This window comes from Neoarius graeffei, chromosome 4 (genome assembly GCF_027579695.1).
Source record: "Neoarius graeffei isolate fNeoGra1 chromosome 4, fNeoGra1.pri, whole genome shotgun sequence".
Taxonomy (NCBI): domain Eukaryota; kingdom Metazoa; phylum Chordata; class Actinopteri; order Siluriformes; family Ariidae; genus Neoarius; species Neoarius graeffei.
The window spans coordinates 52,132,784-52,156,164 of record NC_083572.1 but is presented as its reverse complement, the minus strand read 5'-3'; the positions used below and the strand labels follow the sequence as shown (position 1 = coordinate 52,156,164).

Below are 23,381 nucleotides of genomic sequence, written 5' to 3'. Positions count from 1 at the left end.
AGATAACTTACTTGTTATTCCCACAGCGTATTCGAATTTTCAAATCTGTTAGTCAGAAGGTATTGATACATTTTCTATAACAGCAGCTGTGACAATAGTTCTAGCTACAAGACAAATCACAGATTTACAGTAATGCACTTGTTCTGTAGCACATTATGACTTCTATAGTAACAGCTCATTCATAGGGACTTGGGTGGTGGATGCGCCACATAATACAAGTCGAATAAAGTCTAATCAAGGGGTTAAAAAATTATGTTCTTATTGAGCAAAAAATATAATCAACAGTTATTCCATGAAACTGAGTCGTATATGAGCTGATGGCGGCTATAAGCCATGTACGATGAGACTGAGTAGAATAACTGTTTTATTCTATCCACATTCATTGGATTTTGAAAAACAGAGCATTTTTATTTTTTGCAAATTTAAGAAATAAAAACTGTACAAAATGTCAGACAAAATCATTTCTGCTTAGAATGTAAACAAACCGGCGAAACGACAGTGGCAATTTGTGAAAAATGCAAGAATAATTCTTGAAAAATAAAAAAAGATATGTTCTTACCAAGGATAAGTGGCTACATATAATGGATGGATGGATGTTCTTACCATCAAATACTTTCTTTCCATTTTTTTTTTTTTGCATTTTTTTGGGGTTTTGTTTTCGAGTACAGTTTTAATTTCGTCCTCGGTTCAGCAACACGCTCCACCATTTTGTTTTTCTCTACTCACAGTATTGCTAAGTTTCAGTCTCGTGACTTTTCTTAGCGGTTTTCCCGGAAGTGAAATAGCTGGTGGTCTAAACGGCTGCCGTAGTGCAAGCAACTAGCGATAACTGGTAATCTAGAAGCCACTGCTGGCTTTAGATATATTCAGAAGATTGCTATGTGCAATGGAATCGACCCCTACAGTCTGGGAAAGAAGGATTTGTCATACAATCTCGAAAACTACCCTTCAGTCAAGTTCCCCAACATCTCGAACTATCTGGTGTTGCAGACGTCCTTCCACACCGCAAAACAGATGAAAGCATGGAAGAGTATGGAGGCTTACAACTTCTTTTGTATGCGGCTGGGTAAAGGACCTCGCTATCAAGTCACTGCCGAATGAATCCTGTATTGTTTTTGCCCATGTAAGTATATTTTTAAGCTTTTCGTTCATGTCTTTACAATGAAGCGCTGCAAGTTGAAGTGTAAACAAACAGCAGTTGGCTTGATTCTCACTTGTGTTGGCTCTTATCTCTCAGGTAAATAATTCACAAAGATCATCAGAAACCCCTTTAAAGACCTGGATCTTAGTTAAACAAGACGGAGAAGAAGTGATCACGGCACATTGTAACTGTATGGCTGGGGAATAATTTTGTCGCGACCTTCATGCAAATGGACTTTGTGAGGAGTAAACAAAGAAACTGCTGGGGACTTTAGCGTCTCGTGACTAAAAAAAAAAAGTACGATAAAATAACGACACAGCAAGAAAAGTACTTGGAAAACACTAACGCCATAGCTGAGAAGGAGATACAAACCTTTCACCAAGTGATCACTGCAAACTTGAGCATGCTTCGACTCGGCTCCCTTCAATTTCAGTGAGAGGTTCAAAAGCCACCTTTCTTGACATCTTTTTGTGAAATCCTGTGTTCATTCACCCTTTTTTATTAGTTCATGGGGAACCCTGAAGAAACTTTTATCAGTTTCATGGTTTGATCGATTGGAACAACCTAAAACAACGCAAGTGTAAGGCATTTTCTCTGTACAAACGCTTTGTCAACTGAGCTTTGGGAGACCGCCAGCTAGTTTTGAATAACTAATGAGGCGGACGTGACGTCATGTGAAACCGAGCTGATAGCCTAGTAGTAGAATAGCCAATCAGAGCGCGCGATTGCTCATATCCAGTGAATGTGGATAGAATCATGGTTGATATGTTTAACGTTTATGGAAGGGCTCTTGTGTGTCGGTGCTTTGTAACAGTAAGTTTTCTGTCATGAGAAAGTCTTCAGGACAAAGGACATTGTTCTTTGCAGATTCTTGGTAACATCACAAGAGATAGAGACAGAGATTGAGAGGGAGGGAGAGGAAAAGAAAGAGGAAAGGATATACATTATTAAGACAGAATTAAACAGCTTCCAGAACAGGAACTAACTTATTTATTTTGCAGACAACCTTAAATGTAACTATAAACTAATACAGTGGTGCTTGAAAGTTTGTGAACCCTTTAGAATTTTCTAGATTTCTGCATAAATATGACCTAAAGAAGATAAAAAGAACCCAGTTAAACAAATGAGACAAAAATATTATACTTGGTCATTTATTTATTGAGGAAAATGATCCAATATTACATATCTGAGTGGCAAAAGTATGTGAACCTTCACTTTCAGTATCTGGTGTGACCCCCTTGTGCAGCAATAACTGCAATTAAACGTTTCCGGGAACTGTTGATCAGTCCTGCACACCGGCTTGGAGGAATTTTATCCCATTCCTCCGTACAGAACAGCTTCAACTCTGGGATGTTGGTGGGTTTCCTCACATGAACTGCTCGCTTCAGGTCTTTCCACAACATTTCAATTGGATTAACGTCAGGACTTTGACTTGGCCATTCCAAAACATTCACTTTATTCTTCTTTAACTATTATTTGGTAAAATGACTTGTGTGCTTAGGGTCATTGTCTTGCTGCATGACCCACCTTCTCTTGAGATTCAGTTCATGGACAGATGTCCTGACATTTTTCTTTAGAATTCACTGGTATAATTCAGAATTCATTGTTCCATCAATGATGGCAAGCCGTCCTGGCCCAGACGCAGCAAAACAGGCCCAAACCATGATACTACCACCACCATGTTTCACAGATGGGATAAGATTCTTATGCTGGAATGCAGTGTTTTCCTTTCTCCAAACATAAAGCTTCTCATTTAAACCAAAAAGTTCCATTTTGGTCTCATCTGTCCACAAAACATTTTTCCAATAGCTTTCTGGCTTGTTCACGTGATCTTTAGCAAACTGCAGACAAGCAGCAATGTTCTTTTTGGAGAGCAGTGGCTTTCTCCTTGCAACCCTGCCATGCACACCATTGTTGTTCAGTATTCTCCTGATGGTGGACTCATGAACATTAACATTAGCCAATGTGAGAGATGCCTTCAGTTGCTTAGAAGCTACCCTGGGGTCCCTTGTGACCTCGCCGACTATTACACGCCTTGCTCTTGGAGTGATCTTTGTTGGTCAACCACTCCTGGGGAGGGTAACAATGGTCTTGAATTTCCTCCATTTGTACACAATCTGTCTGACTGTGGATTGGTGGAGTCCAAACTCTTTACAGATGGTTTTGTAACCTTTTCCAGCCTGGTGAGCATCAACAACGCTTTTTCTGAGGTCCTCAGAAATCTCCTTTGTTCATGCCATGATACACTTCCACAAACGTGTGTTGTGAAGATCAGACTTTGATAGATCCCTGTTCTTTAAATAAAACAGGGTGCCCACTCACACCTGATTGTCATCCCATTGCCTGAAAACACCTGACTCTAATTTCACCTTCAAATTAACATGGTGGTGGTAGTATCATGGTTTGGGCCTGTTTTGCTGCATCAGGGCCAGGACGGCTTGCCATCATTGATGGAACAATGAATTCTGAATTATACCAGCGAATTCTAAAGGAAAATGTCAGGACATCTGTCCATGAACTGAATCTCAAGAGAAGGTGGGTCATGCAGCAAGACAACGACCCTAAGCACACAAGTCGTTCTACCAAAGAATGGTTAAAGAAGAATAAAGTTAATGTTTTGGAATGGCCAAGTCAAGGTCGAAATGTTGTGGAAGGACCTGAAGCGAGCAGTTCATGTGAGAAAACCCACCAACATCCCAGAGTTGAAGCTGTTCTGTATAGAGGAATGGGCTAGAATTCCTCCAAGCCGGTGTGCAGGACTGATCAACAGTTACCGGAAACGTTTAGTTGCAGTTATTGTAAGGGGGTCACACCAGATACTGAAAGCAAAGGTTCACATACTTTTGCCACTGACAGATATGTAATACTGGATTATTTTCCTCAATAAATAAATGACCAAGTATAATATTTTTGTCTCATTTGTTTAACTGGGTTCTCTTTATCTACTTTTAGGACTTGTGTGAAAATCTGATCATGTTTTAGGTCGTATTTATGCAGAAATCTAGAAAATTCTAAAGGGTTCCCAAACTTTCAAGCACCACTGTATAATGTACAACAAACCTTTAATTAATTGGAAAATCACCAGTGCTAAATTGCCATGATATACAGCTGCAACCAGAAGTTTTCATACAGTTTAGAAAAAGACACAAACTTTTTTTCCTCCGTGTCTGACAGTAAAATTGAGGAAACTTTCCCTGTTTTAGGTCAGTTAGGTTGCCTGATTTTTATTATTTATTAATTTATATTTTTTTTTGGGGGGGGGGGGGGGGGATGTCAGTATAATCAGAGAAATTCGAGAATTCGAGAAATTTTGAGAATTTTTAATTACTTTCATCAAAGTCAGAAGTTTACATACACTTGGTTAGTATTTGGTAGACTTGCCTTTGAACTGTTGAACTTGGATCAAGTGTTTTGGGTCGCCTTCCACAAGTTTCTCACAATATCTTGCTGGAATTTTGGCCTGTTCCTCCTGACAGAACTGGTGGAGTTGAGTCAAATTTGTGGGCCTTCTTGCTCGCACACGCCTTTTCAGTGCTACCCACAAATTTTCGATAGGATTGAGGTCAGGGCTTTGTGATGGCCACTCCAATACCTTCACTTTGTTGTCCTTAAGACACTTTGCAACTAATTTCGAGGTATGCTTGGGGTCACTGTCCATTTGGAAGACCCATTCACACCCAAGCTTTAACTTTTTGGCTGATGTCTTGAGATGTTGCTTCAATATATCTACATAATTTTCTTTCCTCGTGACCCCTTCTATTTTGTGAAGTGCACCAGTCCCTCCTGCAGCAAAGCAGCCCCACAACATGATACTGTCACCCCCATACTTCACAGTTGGGATGGTGTTCTGAAGCTTGCAAGCTTCTCCCTTCCTCCTCCAAACATAACGATGATCATTATGACCAAACAGTTCGATTTTTGTTTCATCAGACCACAGGACATGTCTCCAAAAATTTAAGATCTTTGTCCCCATGTGCAGCTGCAAACTGTAATCTGGCTTTTTTATGGTGGTTTTGGAGCAATGGCTTTCTCCTTGCTGAGTAGCCTTTCAGCTCAAGTCTGTACAGAACTCATTTTGCTGTGGATGATGATACTCTCTTACCAGTTTCAGCCAGCATCTTTACAAGGTCTTTCACTGTTGTTCTGGGGTTCATTTGCACATCACACCAAAGCACGTTCATCTCTGGGACACAAAAGCCATCTCCTTCCTGAGTGCTATGATGGCTGTGTGCTCCCATGGTGTTTATACTTGCATATTATTGTTTGAACAGATGAACGTAGGACCTTCAGATATCTGGAAATTGTACCCAAGGATGAACCAGACTTGTGAAGATCTGCTATTCTTTTCCTGATGTCTTGGTTGGTTTCTTTTGATTTTCCCATGATGTCATGCAAAGAGGCCCTTGTGTTTGAAGGTGTGCCTTAAAATACATCCACAGGTATGCCTCCAATTAACTCAAATGATGTCAGTTAGCCAATCAGAGGCTTCTAATGGCAAAACATCATCATGTGGAATACTCTAAGCTGTTGCACAGCCAACTTAGTGTCTGTAAACTTCTGACTTTGATGAAAGTAATTAAAAATTCTCTGAAAAATTCTCTCTGATAATTTTGACATTTTACTAAAATAAATAAATAAAAATATGGGGATCCTAACTGACTTAAAACAGGGAAAGGTTCCTCAATTTTACTGTCAGACACAGAGAAAAAAAAGTTTGTGTCTTTTTCTAAACTGTATGTAAACTTCTGGTTGCAACTGTAAGAGAAATGCAACACCTTGTGACATGCTATTATAGGTAAATAATCTATTTTGTGGGTAGTAATGGGGCATAATACATTTTTCTATAACAGCCGAACATGAACATCCTGCCTATGATATGACAATAGCGAGTATAATGTAAAGTAAGGAAATGTAAAGTTATTAATAATAAGTAGGCAGTACCCAAAAGTCCCACCAAACTTGGCCTTCATCTTGGCGATGGAAGCATCACAGCTGACATTGGCGATCTTGAGACGGCCCTCGTAATCCTTGGCAAGATGGAGAGTGGTGTTGATGTATACGCCATCTGCGGAGGCATTGATGGCACCCTCATCCTGTCTGATAGAGACAAGAGATGCCGGTCAGCTGAAGTCTGCACCTAATTATCTGCAGATTTGAGAATGTACTTTTTGCACACGTATTCCTGTTTAATATTGGTGAGAAATTAAGCATTATTTAATGATTGATTAATGCATTGCTAAAGCGCTCTGGTTGAGCAAGGCCTTTAGTAAGGCCAAATGGGTTACTCGAAGCAGACACAAGCATTAGATTACAAACTTACAATAACCAGTAGATCACACGTCTCTGGAAGTTGAGGGTAATAGAGGAGTTGTGCACATCAAACAGCAGTCCATCTACGGGCTGGAAACTCAGATCTGCAGTCAGGTTCAGCTCTGTTATGTTAATACTATTGGATAGAGAAAGGATTAGGACCAGGAGCTTAATATCTAATCAAGGACCTTTTAATGTCATAGACTGGCACTTTAGGATTAAAGCTAGACTGCCTTTTAGATTTTTCAAGTGTAGGTCATAAAAAGAATTTTCCCTGACACCCAATTATTTTTGTTTAGTGGACCGAAAGCTACTGAATTCGAATCACAGACTTCCAATTTTTTTATTATTTTTTAATAGAACAATTAATGAATTTAGGGCCATGTGGCCCTAAATTCTCTGCTATTTTTTTTCTTGCTTCACCATGACCCAATTCAAGATACTACATCATGCATCACATGGTGGGCTTTCCCCATTCGTGCAAGGCGTTGTGGGATACAAGTTTGGAACAGGAGAGAAAAATGAAAGACCAAACTAATAAATATCGGCGGTCAGCGAGCACCTCGGTGCGATCAGCTGTTCGTTTAGTGACAGAATGATGTAATTGTCAGTACACAGTCAAGGTAAGCCTGTAGATGACAGTAATGCAACACTGGATGCCAGCTGTAGTAAAACCCAAAAGAAGAAGGAAAAGAAGAAGCAGCAGGTAAACCTGCATATGGACTTCCTCTGTCTGCGTGACTGCGTGAACCGAGCGATTTCATGCACATTATTTGCTTGGGAATCCCCTCAAATTAAATAACTTCCCAGCCACAGAATGGCCTGATATTTTGTGAGATATTACAGAAATAAACATATATCATGATGACCAAATTTCAGAGGGAACTAAATTTCACCGATTTTATGAAATCAAAAGGCCGTCTAGCTTTAATGAATCCACCATAGACTAGTTGACTATAATAAATACAACAAAATCAATTAAAATGTACATGAACATTATTTGTTCTTTTTAAGAGTCCATATTTTAAATGGTACATGACTTTAACAACTTCTCCAGGAGCCTGAATTTGTATACATAGTGACTGGACAAACTTTTTTTTTTTAGAATGTGTTTAACATTTTTCTTAGTTTTATTCACTTGGAAAAATGTCATTACTATTTGCCATACATTTTGAGTATATTGTTTGAGGTGAATTCTTACATAGTTATTGTTCTGTAATGATCATGAAAAAAAACAATTGTTGACATTTTCATCTTGGTCTTCACCAACAAAATGAACATATTAGTTGCTTTATCGATTTGTTAAGCTAACAAGAAACTTCACCAATGTTGTTGATACTGGAGGTTACATGTATAGACATTTAATGGTTACAAAATCTCACTCATCACTTAAAGGTTCTGACTGCAAAGTTGAATTCTGGGCAAAATGTTCTATGGCTATTATTATTGGAGTTTCGAGATGTTGCAATGCTGCACACACCATGTACCCTATGTGTCACTGTTTTGCCGAGATAAAATGCGTCCCACATTTTATGATTACGAAAATTGCCAAAGCAAGAGAGCAGCAATATCACGTGACCACAGTGCGGCGTGTTTGACCTACTTTTAACCAAAACAAGTCGGCATGGACAAACATGGCGGACTCTGCTCTCTTGTGAGCTAAAAGCCAGCGGAAGAGAAAAGTAAAGCCTGCCTAGTGAGTGCAACCGCAAGATGGAGCAAGGTTAGATGACATCATTTTTCTGGACAGATAACTAAATCATTCTAGCTAGCGCTTAGCTATCCTAGCTTTAAAATGCAGGGGCTCGACTCCACAGTAGCGAGTATGGAGTTATGGGGGCCTTTCACATGACGTCATCGTAACTGTGGATTTGTTTATGCGGCCATGTTGCTAGGTGAGTTTTTTGTTTGCAAGTGACCAGCACAAGTGTACGCAAGTGATTGTAAGCCCAATTCAGTAAACATCTACAGACAAACTTTTATAAGTTACATCTAAAAGAACAATGCCAGAGACCTGTGGTGCTTTCGGATGTAATAACAGATGGGGAGATAAACCTGGTTTAAATTTTCATCGCTTCCAGGAGAACCCAGAAAGACAAGAAAAATGATGAGGTGCAGTTAAACAGGAAGACTGGATGCCAACAAAGCATTCCCGTGTGTGTGGAAAACATTTTATATCAGGTTAGTATAAAGCTTTGTGTAACATTAAAATGTATACCTGGATGTGGGCTTTGGACACGATACATTTTATTAGACCTAATGCTTGGCTGGACTAGCAGCATGTTTATTGTGTACTGACAATGTAGACTCTGCTAAACACCATGAAATATGCTAGATCTAGGCCCTGGCTTGTTTATTGCTGTCCACGTTTGAGTTTACCTTTGTCATAATAAAGTATTTTTCTTTATCGGGAATTTCCCATAACATTCCAGCATGAAACCTGCCTCAAAATATCAGTAGGCATCTGTACTTTTGTCTGCCTTTAGCATCTCCGGTGTATTTAGAAGTTCCAAATACTAAATAGTTCAGGATGCCATAGTGTCCCAAATCCGGTAGCTGGTTTGCCTAACACTTTTCAAGTGCAATAAAAAACATTCGTGGGTAAATTAAGTAGAGAAAGTCTTTATTTTTGTCACATGTATACTCAAGCACAGCGAAATTCCTCCTCTGCATTTAACCCAATTTGAAGCAGTGAACACATAGTGCAGAGCGGCACACACACACACACACACACACACACACAGAGAGAGAGAGAGAGAGAGAGAGAGCAGGAGCACACAGTGGGCAGAATAAAAAATAAATAAATACATTTGTGGGTAAATGATATGGATCTGTGATGCCTGCATGTTTCAGCTTTTGGACATTAATGCAGTCTGCTGGTATAATATAAATTTTTAATTGTCACAATGTTTTCCGCGCATTGCCATCTTGGTGTGACACAGTTGCATAGTTATGCTAATTAGTTAAAGCTCTTCAAGTTAAAAAAAAAAAGTTCCTCACGTTCGGCTATTTCCATTGGGCCATACTGTTTGCCTCAAGAGGTAGGAAAACGGTCTCAAAATGGAGAAAAGTGACCCTCAGCACATCAAAATGATCACATCTTGTCCGCATGATATTGTTCTTGCAAGAAATAGGAAAATGCCATCTCATCTCATTATCTCTAGCCGCTTTATCCTTCTACAGGGTCGCAGGCAAGCTGGAGCCTATCCCAGCTGACTATGGGCGAAAGGCGGGGTACACCCTGGACAAGTTGCCAGGTCATCACAGGGCTGACACATAGACACAGACAACCATTCACACTCACATTCACACCTACGGTCAATTTAGAGTCACCAGTTAACCTAACCTGCATGTCTTTGGACTGTGGGGGAAACCGGAGCACCCGGAGGAAACCCACGCGGACACGGGGAGAACATGCAAACTCCGCACAGAAAGGCCCTCGCCGGCCACGGGGCTCGAACCCAGGACCTTCTTGCTGTGAGGCGACAGCGCTAACCACTACACCACCGTGCCGCCTGGAAAATGCTATGCACAATAAAAATTTTTTTGAAAATTTCAGATGACTTTGCAGTCAGCACCTTTCAGTACATCTCATCCTTTGTGTGTGAACAGAGTTTGCTTGAGGATGAACTGATATTCTTCCTGTCTTTACACTAAGCTAAGGATGAATGTTCTTGTTTTGTGTTTGTATTTAATACTCATTGGAACATTCTGGTAAAATGAAGTCTGCATAAAAACACAATAAATACAATATGAAACTCATCTCATCTCATTATCTCTAGCCGCTTTATCCTTCTACAGGGTCGCAGGCAAGCTGGAGCCTATCCCAGCTGACTATGGGCGAAAGGCGGGGTACACCCTGGACAAGTCGCCAGGTCATCACAGGGCTGACACATAGACACAGACAACCATTCACACTCACATTCACACCTACGGTCAATTTAGTGTCACCAGTTAACCTAACCTGCATGTCTTTGGACTGTGGGGGAAACCGGAGCACCCGGAGGAAACCCACGCGGACACGTGGAGAACATGCAAACTCCACACAGAAAGGCCCTCGCCGGCCCTCGAACCCAGGACCTTCTTGCTGTGAGGCGACAGCGCTAACCACTACACCACCGGGATGGCAGCATATTGTCTGAAACGTGTATATATCATTCAGCATTAATGATGCCTTTCCAGAGCTACAAGCTACCCATGTCATGTGCACTAATGCACCCTCATACCATCACAGATGCTGGCTTTTGAACTGTGTGCTGATAACAAGCCGGATGGTCCCTCTCCTCTTTAGCCTGGAGGACGTGGTGTCCATGATTTCTAAAAAGAATTTCTACTTTTGATTCATCAAACCTCGGGACAATTTTCCACTCTCCCTCAGTCCATCGTAAAAGAGCTCGGGCCCAGAGAAGGTGGCGGTGTTTCTGGATATTGTTTATATCTGGTTTTAACTTGCATTTGTGGATGCAGTAATGAACTGTTTTCACAGACGATGGTTTTCTGAAGTGTTCCTGAGCCCATACAGTGATTTCCACTACAGACACTTGTCTGCTTTTAATGCAGTGTCGCCTGAGGGCCTGAAGATCACAAGCATCTAATGTCAGTTTTCAACCTTGTCTCTTGCATACAGAGATTTCTCCAGATTCTCTGAATCTTTTAATGATATTATGTACCATAGATGATGTGATTCCTAAATTCTTTGCAATTTTACATTGAGGAACGTTATTCTTAAATTGTTGCACTGTTTGCCCATGCAGTCTTTCACAGAGCAGTGAACCCCTCTCCATCTTTACTTCTGAGAGACTCCGCCTCTCTGGGATGCTCTCTTTATACCCAATCATTTTACTGACCTGTGCCAATGAATCAAGTTAGTTAGTTAGTTAGTTAGTTAGTTAGTTAGTTAGTTAGTTAGTTAGTTAGTTAGTTTGTTAGTTTGTTTGTTTGTTTGTTTGTTTGTTTGTTTTAGCATTACACAACTTTTTCAGTCTTTTGTTGCCCCTGGCCCAACTTTTCTGAAACGTGTTACGGACATCAAATTCAAAATGAGCTTATATTTTTCAAAAAACAATAAAATTTCTCAGTTTCAACATTTGATATGTTGTCTTTGTACTATTTTCAATGAAATATAGGGTTTCCATGATTTTCAAATCTTCACATTCTGTTTTTATTTACATTTTACACAGTGTCCCAACTTTTTTGGAATTGGGGTTGTAATAAAGTCAAGATTTGATAAGTGAACTCCATGTGGTTATCAAGATACAATGATTGATTGGAGGTGTAACTAACTTTGTAATGGAATACTGGAGATTCCCATTCTTGCCGTGCATCTCTGGCATGGTGATACCTCCCAGCTCTTGCTCCACAAACTTCTGTGTCTCATGTTTCACTACAGAAAGTACAACAAGGCCTTTTAAATGCAGTCGTGGAATGTAATCACGTACATTTATTCACATACTGTACTTAAGTACAAATTCAAGGTACTTCCATTTTATGCCACTTCATATTTCTACTCCACTACATCTCAGAGGCAAATATTACACCTTTTACTCCACTACATTTGTCTAACAGCTATAATTACTAGTTATTTTTAAGATTACAAATGTTCGTCTCCTTCCTGTCCAGTGAAAACCATGTATCTCCAAATTTGTTGATTTTTAATTTCAATGTTTATGATAAACTGAAGGATTACATGTTCCTTTATGGTTTGAGAAAACTGTCCTATATACTTCTTAAGCTAAATATACAATTTACTAACCCTTGTGGATAAGCTGGAAAACGTAGTGCCACAAAGCTGAAAACAGGGCTGTTTTTATGAGCTTATGAACAGCTGACTTTTGAGAGATACATGGTTCCCACAGGACAGCAATCCTCTAAATATGACGATCTTATAGAATATGATGCATTACTGTAGATTAAACTACCCAACCGTATATAATGTAGTTAAAATGAGCTCAACCAGAAACAACTACAGCAGTAAAATGCAACAGACACATTAATGCAGCATTAATAATCCAAAAACATTGTGTATAATAGTAAAACACTGTCAGGGACCAGTTTACAACAGAATGAGTCCTTTTGATTCTTGAAATAAATTCTAATGATAATACTTTGATACTTTTACTGAATGAAGGTTTTGAATGCAGGAGTTTTGAATGGAGTGTTTTCACAGTGTAGTATTGCTACTTTTGCTTCAGTAAAGGATCCGAATACTTCTTCCCTCATTGAATAAATGTGATATATTCACTAATGTAATCGAATAATTTAAAAGAACTAGTTTTCTTACACAACTCCAGTCCTCTGGACGTGATACGGATTTTGAACCCAGGAGAAATTTCAGTCATTTGCGCCATGTGCGGGAGGAGGAAGAGGATGACGGCCATTCCCCAAAGCCCCATGTTGCCTTAATGGACCTGGAGAACAAGGGATGGGAGACAGGGCACAAAATTAAACCAAAACACAGGAATTACAAAATGCGCTTGGAAAGAGGGATGCTAGACAGCAGCCACAATAGAAATAATGGATGTGTACATTCCATAGATTGAAGAATAGTGTAAAATAGACAGTATCGTTGTGCAATACAATCACAGTTCTGTTCTATTAGTTTGTCCTGTTTGTCTATCCCAATTGAACATCTTCCCAAATCAGGAATGGTTCAGTGTGCTCTTTATAATTCTACACAATGCTGCCTACTCCATGAGAAAAATCAAGCAACCAAGCATAGTAAATTCCCTACCAAGACACATACCATTTCGATGAAAATCATCCATTATATAAAATCCTAGCGGAGCGCTCATACCTCAGATCCCTGCACTGACTATACCACAGCATTTAACTCCAGTGACGTCAAAGCTCTTTCCTTCATTTTGTCTCCATCTTTCTCTTTTTTAAATCCCAGGATTTTGGAGCACTCCATTTTATTTTTTGCTTTTCAGAGTGAAGAGGGACATTAATACAGACAACTGACAAAAATATTTTTCTCTTGCCTTTGGAATGAGCATCTGATGGCTGAATGTCTCTCTTCCTCTGGAGCTGAATATAAACATGGAGTGTGTGTGTGTGTGTGTGAGTGAGAGAGAGTGCGTGTGTGAGAGAGAGAGTGCATGAATTTATTGATGCAACATGGAGGAAAAGCTTGTCTCTTTAAAGAGAAATTGGGGCAGCAAAAATATAGAACAGAACATGTAGTAATACTCGGTCATGATATACCATAACGTCATTGTGGTCATTTATACAACCCCGATTCCAAAAAAGTTGGGACAAAGTACAAATTGTAAATAAAAACGGAATGCAATGATGTGGAAGTTTCAAAATTCCATATTTTATTCAGAATAGAACATAGATGACATATCAAATGTTTAAACTGAGAAAATGTATCATTTAAAGAGAAAAATTAGGTGATTTTAAATTTCATGACAACATCTCAAAAAAGTTGGGACAAGGCCATGTTTACCACTGTGAGACATCCCCTTTTCTCTTTACAACAGTCTGTAAACGTCTGGGGACTGAGGAGACAAGTTGCTCAAGTTTAGGGATAGGAATGTTAACCCATTCTTGTCTAATGTAGGATTCTAGTTGCTCAACTGTCTTAGGTCTTTTTTGTCGTATCTTCTGTTTTATGATGCACCAAATGTTTTCTATGGGTGAAAGATCTGGACTGCAGGCTGGCCAGTTCAGTACCTGGACCCTTCTTCTACGCAGCCATGATGCTGTAATTGATGCAGTATGTGGTTTGGCATTGTCATGTTGGAAAATGCAAGGTCTTCCCTGAAAGAGACGTCGTCTGGATGGGAGCATATGTTGCTCTAGAACCTGGATATACCTTTCAGCATTGATGGTGTCTTTCCAGATGTGTAAGCTGCCCATGCCACATGCACTAATGCAACCCCATACCATCAGAGATGCAGGCTTCTGAACTGAGCGCTGATAACTTGGGTCGTCCTTCTCCTCTTTAGTCCGAATGACATGGTGTCCCTGATTTCCATAAAGAACTTCAAATTTTGATTCGTCTGACCACAGAACAGTTTTCCACTTTGCCACAGTCCATTTAAAATGAGCCTTGGCCCAGAGAAGACGTCTGCGCTTCTGGATCATGTTTAGATACGGCTTCTTCTTTGAACTATAGAGTTTTAGCTGGCAACGGCAGATGGCATGGTGAATTGTGTTCACAGATAATGTTCTCTGGAAATATTCCTGAGCCCATTTTGTGATTTCCAATACAGAAGCATGCCTGTATGTGATGCAGTGCCGTCTAAGGGCCCGAAGATCACGGGTACCCGGTATAGTTTTCCGGCCTTGACAATTACGCACAGAGATTCTTCCAGATTCTCTGAATCTTTTGATGATATTATACACTGTAGATGATGATATGTTCAAACTCTTTGCAATTTTACACTGTCGTACTCCTTTCTGATATTGCTCCACTATTTGTCAGTGCAGAATTAGGGGGATTGGTGATCCTCTTCCCATCTTTACTTCTGAGAGCCGCTGCCACTCCAAGATGCTCTTTTTATACCCAGTCATGTTAATGACCTATTGCCAATTGACCTAATGAGTTGCAATTTGGTCCTCCAGCTGTTCCTTTTTTGTACCTTTAACTTTTCCAGCCTCTTATTGCCCCTGTCCGAACTTTTTTGAGATGTGTTGCTGTCATGAAATTTCAAATGAGCCAATATTTGGCATGAAATTTCAAAATGTCTCACTTTCGACATTTGATATGTTGTCTATGTTCTATTGTGAATACAATATCAGTGTTTGCGATTTGTAAATTATTGCATTCTGTTTTTATTTACAATTTGTACTTTGTCCCAACTTTTTTGAAATCGGGGTTGTATTTTGAATTATTGCTTTCATCCTGTAATACAGAACTAACACACATTCTGCTATAAATTACATGCTGTTTAAAGAAAATCAGAATGGTTATAAAGACAATTCCTAATTTTAGGCACATTTAAAGGTGGTATTTTACATATCCTTCTTAGCCTGAATGTAATGCCTACTACATTTTCCTTTTTGTTTACAATATTTCATGTGACATATGAGCAAACACATAGTCACCATTATATTATTGTAATAACATTTTAAACTTTGATAAGGGAGGGAATTTATAACAGGAAATATGTATATGGTCTAGTACTGTACATTGTATAAATATACTGTAAGATTTGGGTTGGTACAGTGGGTAGCATTACCATCTCAGTGTCCCTGGATTGGTATGGGTTTCTTCTGGGTTCTCCTACTGTCCAGAAACATGGCAGCAGGTGCATTGGCAATGCTAAACTGCCTGTAGATTTGTAAGAGTGTGTGTGTGTGTGTGTGTGTGTGTGCGCTGCAGTGATGGTGGTGCATAAAAGGAGTAGGAGAGCAGAGAAGAGAGCCTGGGACCAGAACACAACTCTGTGTGTGTGTGTGTGTGTGTGTGTGTGTATACACGTGTGTATGTCCTAAGAGTTGAGCAAAGTGAAGCTGAAAAGCTTAAATAAACATGTGTGTGAACATTATCTCCCACCTGCTGTACTTCTGTACTCCACCCACATCAGGGAAACCGTTACAGTGGTGCTGAACCTGCACTCTGACCACAGCACCAAAGAGCCAGTCTCGTTGGTATGGCAGTCAGAGCACATACTCAACTGTCGTGACAGGCACTCCATCACACTGCCCTCCCCTTCAGGAGGTGCACCCATGCACTTCAAGCACACAGGCGTCCCTCACGCATCCCCCAGCCATACTTCTCCCATACCAGGGTGCCCCATACACTTGTGCTTCACCCATCTCTGGAGTCCCTCATACAGCTCACACACAGGGCACACCTCCAATGGCCTCCCAGCTTACAGCCATCCTACTTCTGACACCATCTGTAGCGAAGCGAGAGAACAGTCACCTTACCATGCCTTGAACCCAGGTCTACAGGATGCCAAACCTGCACCCTGACCACAACACCAAAGAGCCAGGCTCCCGGCACCTGCTCACATCGGTGGGGTCCTCAACTGCCACCGCAGCGGACCCTCCCCACCTCACCCTTACGAAGATGGGCCCGCATAGCGATCTGGAAGTCTGCCTAGCACTCTTTGAGCAATCGGCCAAAGCGTGGGGGTGGCCGGTCAAGCAGCGTGTAGAGCGCCTACTTCCGCTGTTGACTGGCGAGGTGCAGCTCACCGCACTGCAGCTCCCCACCAACAGCCGGCTCATATACCGTACGTTGACTTGAAGCAAACCATCCTACAGTGTGTTGGCTGCTCCCCAGAACAACAGCATCAGCACTTCCAGACGCTGATATTGGAGGAGGTCAGCTGGCCGTTTGCATTCGGCTAACAGCTCCAGGATGCCTGCCGGCGGTGGCTGAGGGCGGATGACCACGACGCTGAGGGAATCATTGACCTGGTGACACTGGAGCAGTTCATCGTGCGACTTCTGGGAGAAATGGCAGGGTGGGTCCAGTGTCATCGCCTGGCATCGCTGGAACAAGCCATCAAACTGGCAGAGGACCACCTGGTGGTGGTTCCAACGGCAGGAGGACATAGTGCCTCTTCTCCTTTTTTCTCTCCTTCCCTCTCCCTCTCTTCTTCCCTTCCCCGCCCTGTTCCCCCACCACAGAGGCATGGGCCAGCTCCCCCCCAGCTGGCCCAATGCACCCATGGTGTCCTCTCGTTTTTCCCTTCCATGTCTGCGTCATCTCCCCCTCAGGTGAGTGACGCCCATAACACCGGTGCAGAGGGGAAGCCTGGGCCGGTGTGCTGGTGCTGCGGGGAGCCAGGACATCTTCAGAGGCAGTGCTCTGCAATGGAGGTGGGAGCCGATGCACCAGAGACCGCCCTCGATCAGGCCGGAGCGTATCATATACCAGTAAATGTGCAAGGGGATACGTATCACGCATTAGTGGATTCCGGCTGTAATCAGACCTCAGTCCACCAAAGCCTGGTGCAAGGTGAGGCATTGGGGAAAGCACAAGTGGTGAAGGTGCTGTATGTGCACAGGGATGTTCACAACTACCCATTAGCGTCCGTCCACATTCTATTTTGGGGAAAAAAGCATAGAATAAAGACGGCAGTTAATCCTCGTCTCACCCACTTGCTGATTTTAGGGACTGATTGGGCAGGGTTCAAAGAATTGATGGAACACATAGTAAGAGGTGGGTCCTGCATTAGTATGTCACAGGAAGATCCCGGCATGGCATTGACTGGGGAAGCGGTCACAGAGCCGTCTACGTCAGCACTACGTCAGGGCGATACAAGGAGTGAGGAGCAGCTCGCTTCTCCTCCCTCTCTCGGTGATTCCCTTGAGGATTTCCTGTTAGAGCAGTCGCGAGACGAGACACTGCATTACGCGTTTGACCAAGTGAGAGTAATCAATGGTCAAACTCTCCAGCCAAGCGTGACACCGGCCTTCCCATATTTCGCTATTTATTAAGGATAATTGTTAATCCCAAAGAGCCATAGGGAACTTGTATTCCATGCAGCTCACTTTAATCCCATGGCCAGACACTTGGGGCAGGATAAAACACTAGCCTGAATAATGGCCAGGTTCTATTGGCCAGGGATTCACGGGGATGTCCGTCAGTGGTGTGTGGCATGCTGTGAATGCCAATTAGTAAATCCTGTGGCCACTCCAAAAGCGCCTTTGCGCCCTCTCCCTCTAATCGAGACCTCTTTTGAGAGAATTGGTATGGATCTCTCTGGCCATTAGATTGGTCAGCATAGGGATATTGCTTTATTTTAGTTCTGGTGGACTATGCAACGCGATATCTGGAAGCAGTGCCTCTCCACAATATCTCAGCACACAGTATTGTGGAAGTGCTCTTCCGTATTATCTCCTGGGTCAGGATTCTGAAAGAAATCCTGACAGACCAAGGCACTACATTTATGTCACACACACTGCACGAATTGTATGGGTTATTGAGAATTAGGTCTATCTGTCCCAGTGTCTATCACCCACAAATGGATGGCTTAGCGGAACAGTTTAATCAAACACTCAAAAACTTAATTCGGAAATTTGTAAGTGAGGATGCACGTAATTGGGATAAATGGCTCGAGCCCCTGTTATTCACAGTATGAGAGGTCCCACAAGCCTCCACAGGTTTTTCATCGTTTGAGTTATTATATGGGCGTAAGCTGCATGGCATTTTGGACATGCTACGAGAAAATTAGGAGGAGGGACTTTCACCTAGCAAGAACGAAATTCAATACGTTCTCGACCTGCACACAAAACTCCACACCCTCACGCACCTAACCCAGGAGAATTTACAGCAGGCACAAGAACGTCAAGTCTGGCTGTACAACAGGGGCACATGCCTTAGAGAGTTCACACCGAGAGACAAAGTGCTCATATTATTGCCCATGTCGAGCTCCAAATTAATCGCCAAGTGGCAAGGGCTCTTTAAGGTTACACAGCGAGTCAGTGACATCAACAACGAGGTGAGGCGAATGGATAGGGGTAGGGCATTGCAAATTTACCACCTCAACCTGTTAAAACATTGGAACGAGGGGGTCCCCGTGGCGTTGGCATCGGTAGTTCCAGAGAAGGCAGAGCTGGGGCCGGAGGTAAAAAAAAATAAATAATAATAATAATAATAATAATAATAATATCTAAGGCCACTCCAATCCCTTGTGGAGACCATCTCTCACCGACCCAACTCACGGAGATGGCCAAGTTGCAGAAGGAATTTTCCGACATGTTCTCGCCCCTTCCCGGCCACACCCACCTCATAGAACACCACGCTGAGACGCTCCCGGGAGTGGTGGTGCATAGCCGCCCTTACCGCTTGCCCGAACACAAAAAAAGGTGGTTCGGGATGAACTCGAGGCCATGCTCAAAATGGGCATAATTGAGGAGTCCCACAGTGACTGGAGCAGCCCGGTGGTCCTGGTTCCCAAGACCGATGGGTCGGTCCGGTCCTGTGTGGACTATATAAGGGTCAACGCAATGTCTAAGTTTGACACATACCCAATGGCTCACATTGATGAGTTGCTCGATTGGTTAGGCACTGCCTGCATTTATTCGACACTGGATCTAACAAAAGGATATTGGCAGATCCCCTTGACTCCTCTATCCCAAGAGAAAATGGCCTTTTCCACACCGTTTGGGTTACACCAATTTGTCACGTTTTCTTTTGGGTTATTTGGGGCTCCCGCTACGTTCCAGCGGCTCATGGAGAAGATCCTCTGCCCTCACGCCGGTACCTCGACAACATCATTATTTATAGCAATGATTAGCCACGGCACCCAGAACACCTTAGGGCCATCCTAAAGTCGCTGAGGCATGCGGGTCTCACAGCTAACCCGAAAAAGTGTGCAATTGGGCGGGTGGAAGTACAGTATCTGGGTTTCCACTTGGGTCATGGGCAGGTGCATCCCCAAATTAACAAGACTGCAGCGATTGTAGCCTGCCCAAGGCCCAAGACCAAAAAGGGGGTGAGACAGTTCCTGGGGCTGGCTGGCTACTATCGTAGGTTCATATCTAATTATTCAGACGTCACCAGCCCACTAACTGATCTCACAAAAAAGGGACCGCCAGATCTGGTCCAGTGGACTGAGCATTGCCAACAGGCTTTCACTAAAGTAAAAGCCGCACTGTGTGGGGGGCCACTTTTACACTCCCATGACTTCTCTCTCCCCTTTGTTTTACAGACGGACGCATTAGACAGAGGACTGGGGGCTGTTCTGTCCCAGAAGGTGGCGGGAGAGGAGCGTCCCATGCTGTACATCAGCTGCAAGCTCTCGATACATGAAAGCAAGTACAGCACTATCAAAAAGGAGTGTCTGGCCATCAAGTGGGTGGTCCTCACCTTTCAATACTACCTGTTGGGATGCTCTTTCACCCTCTGTTCAGACCATGTGCCCCTCCAGTGGCTCCACCGCATGAAGGATGACAATGTGCGGATCACCTGTTGTTATCTCATCCTCCAGCCATTTAAATTTGAGGTGGTGCACAGGCCGGGAGTGCAGATGGTGGTGGGAGACTTCCTGTCCTGTCGAGAGGTGTAATGTGGCAGCGGGGGCGTGGCCAAGTGTCAGTTTGTGAATGGAGGGCAGGGTCGGGGAAGGTGAGTGGCCAGGTTGTTACACCTGTTGTCAATTAATGTGTGTGTTTGTGTGTGTGTTGCAGTGATGGTGGAGCATAAAAGGAGTAGGAGAGCTGAGAAGAGAGCCTGGGACCAGAACATGACTGTGTGTGTGTGTCCTAAGAGTTGAGCAAAGTGAAGCTGAAAAGCTTAAACAAAGGTGTGTGAACATTATCTCCCACCTGCCGTACTTCTGTACTCCACCCACATCAGGGAAACTGTTACAAGTTCATTACTGCATCTACAAATGCAAGTTAAAACCAGATGTAAACAATATCCAGAAACACCACCACCTTCTCTTGGCCAGAGCTCTTTTAAGATGGACTGAGGCAAAGTGGAAAATTGTCCTAAGGTCTGATGAATCAAAAGTAGAAATTCTTTTTAGAAATCATGGACACCACGTCCTCCAGGCTAAAGAGGAGAGGGACCATCCGACTTGTTATCAGGGCACAGTTCAAAAGCCAGTATCTGTGATGATATGAGGGTGCATTAGTGAGCATGACATGGGTAGCTTGTACATCTGGGAAGGCATCATTAATGCTGAATGATAAATACATGTTTCAGAGCAATATGCTGCCATCCAGACAACATCTTTTTCAGGGAAGGCCTTCCTTCTTTCAGCAAGACAAACTGCTTTCTGCACATATTAAAACTGCATGGCTCTGTCGTAAAAGAGTCCAGGTGCTAAACTGGCCTGCCTGCAGTTCAAACCTGTCTCCCATTTAAAACATTTAGTGCATTATGATGCATAAAATACGACAAAGGAAACCCTGAACTGTTGAGCGACTTAAACTGTATATTAGGCAAGAATGGGACAACATTTCTCTTTCAAAACTACAGCAATTGGTCTCCTCAGTTCCCAAACGTTTACAGAGTGTTGTTAAAAGTAGAGGTGATGCAACACAGTTGGAAACATGCTCCTGTCCCAACTTTTCTGAAATGTGTTGCTGACATCAAATTCAAAATGAGCATATATTTTTCAAAAAAGAATAACATTTCTCGGTTTCAACATTTGATATGTTGTCTTTGGTCTATTTTCAATTAAATACAGGGTTTCCATGATTTGCAAATCTTCACATTCTGTTTTTATTTACAATTTATACAAAGTCCCAACTTTTTTGCAATTGGGGTTGTATTAATGAAACAAAAAAGCTGACATTTGTTAGGTACATAAGTATTCACCCCCAGGTCAATAACCAGCTTTAGCTGGAAGTACAGTTGCAAGTCTCATGTGATATGTCTCTATCTGCGTCCTGATATAAAGTGGCTCAAAAATGTATTCGACCCCCATGGAATTTATATGATTTGTCTGAATGAAAATCAATCAGTCAATAAGAAGTACACACATTCCTCCTGTCAGTATTTTTATGGCAAAATTAGTTAGTTTATTTTTTTCAAGTTTTAATTCAACACTAATTACTTCCAATAAAAGAAAAATAACTGAAATTGCTGCTTGCATAAGTATTCAAATTTCCAGGTTCCATAAGCTCCATTTTAAAGATAATCTGACACAAATAAAAAAGATTTCATATTGGAGATTAAATATTAAAACAGCATTTTTGAGGGGGAAATGCCCCAGTTAAATTGTCATTGAAGAGATGGTCAATGACAGTCAATGACTGAAGGAAAGGAGTGAAAATGAAGAATAAGGAACATCCAAAGGCAATCAAAGATAATTTAACAGAATTTCATAATTTAGGAATAAGGTGTAGCCCTGCAATGACCTGACGACTTGTCCAGGGTGTACCCCGCCTTTTGCCTGTAGTCAGCTGGGATAGGCTCCAGCTTGCCCGCGGCCCTACACAGGATAAGCGGCTACACATAACGGATGGATGGATGGAATAAGGTGTAAAATTATATCTAAGAAATTGGACATTCCAGTAAGCACTGTTGGATCAATAGTGAGGAAGTATAAACTGCATCATACCCCCAAGCACTACCTCAACAAGGTCATCCCTCAAAACTCAGAGCAATAACAAGACAGAGTCTCGTGAGGGAAATTCACAAATATGCAGACAGTATAAAGGAACCTGCTTTACTCTGCTAAAAATAACTAAAACTTGGGAGAGAGTCCACCTTTCATCAGGACAATAGTCCCAAACAGAAGGCCAAGAAATGCAGGAGTGGTTAAAGCATATACGTAGAGCCATGGCCTCACTTTCGTTTATAAATGCCTTGAGACTTCAAGATTGGCACAGGAATAGTTTTAAGCATTAACAATAAAAATCTAATATAGTCATTTTTACGATTAAAGTGATTCATATAGGTAGCGGTCTGAGTGAATGACCTTGACATCCGTAACGTCACAGCAGGAAGTCTATCGGTTTCATCGCCATTTCCGCTATACTAAAACACAGAGCTGACTGCAACTCCGATCCTCCATTTTGAGCTAATTTATCACCATGCCACGTAGATGTGTTGCTGGCGGGTGCAGCAACACGACAGGAGGTGGATTTACGTTGCATTTATGGCCCAAGAATGTGCAAACTGCAAAGATTTGGATGCGTTTTGTGAGAAGTTCATGGGCACACTGGGCACCTACGAAGTGGTCTCTCTTCTGCTTTGCACATTTTACTGAGGACTTGTATGAGACCTCTGATCTGTTGAGGCGTGTTGGCTATAAGCCCGTATTGAAAGAGGGTGCAGTATCAACAATTAAAGAAAAAGAAAACTACAAGAAAAGGAAAGTATTGATTTTTATTTTTATTTTATTTTAAAAGGAAAGTAAGTTCAATTGCACCAGTCCTCCCAGAGTGAGCTGAGGGTTGTTGTTAAAACCCGGGATGGAACAGGATGGGACATATCGCTCGGGCAGTGACCTCCCTGCAGTTGTTGCTAAAACTGGTGACATCCCATTCCGTCCCGGGTTTTAGTAATTGC

At 42.1% G+C, this 23,381-nt stretch overlaps 1 protein-coding gene across 3 annotated transcripts in view; it reads right to left on the bottom strand.

The window, feature by feature from the left end:
• pltp (phospholipid transfer protein) overlaps window positions 1-23,381 on the bottom strand; it is a 55,006-nt gene that overhangs the window by 23,425 nt on the left and 8,200 nt on the right. Inside the window, exons 1-5 of one of the 3 annotated variants that reach the window (XM_060919352.1) lie at window positions 20,684-20,711; window positions 12,732-12,858; window positions 11,735-11,834; window positions 6,462-6,587; window positions 6,083-6,238 (exon numbers count right to left, since the gene is read on the bottom strand). In XM_060919352.1, coding sequence (XP_060775335.1) covers window positions 6,083-6,238; window positions 6,462-6,587; window positions 11,735-11,834; window positions 12,732-12,843 — 494 coding nt within the window. In that variant the 5' untranslated portion in view covers window positions 12,844-12,858; window positions 20,684-20,711. Of the gene's footprint in view, window positions 1-6,082; window positions 6,239-6,461; window positions 6,588-11,734; window positions 11,835-12,731; window positions 12,859-13,431; window positions 13,508-20,683; window positions 20,712-23,381 lie in introns of those variants that run through there. The other 2 variants (XM_060919351.1, XM_060919350.1) reach the window with 2 other exon arrangements.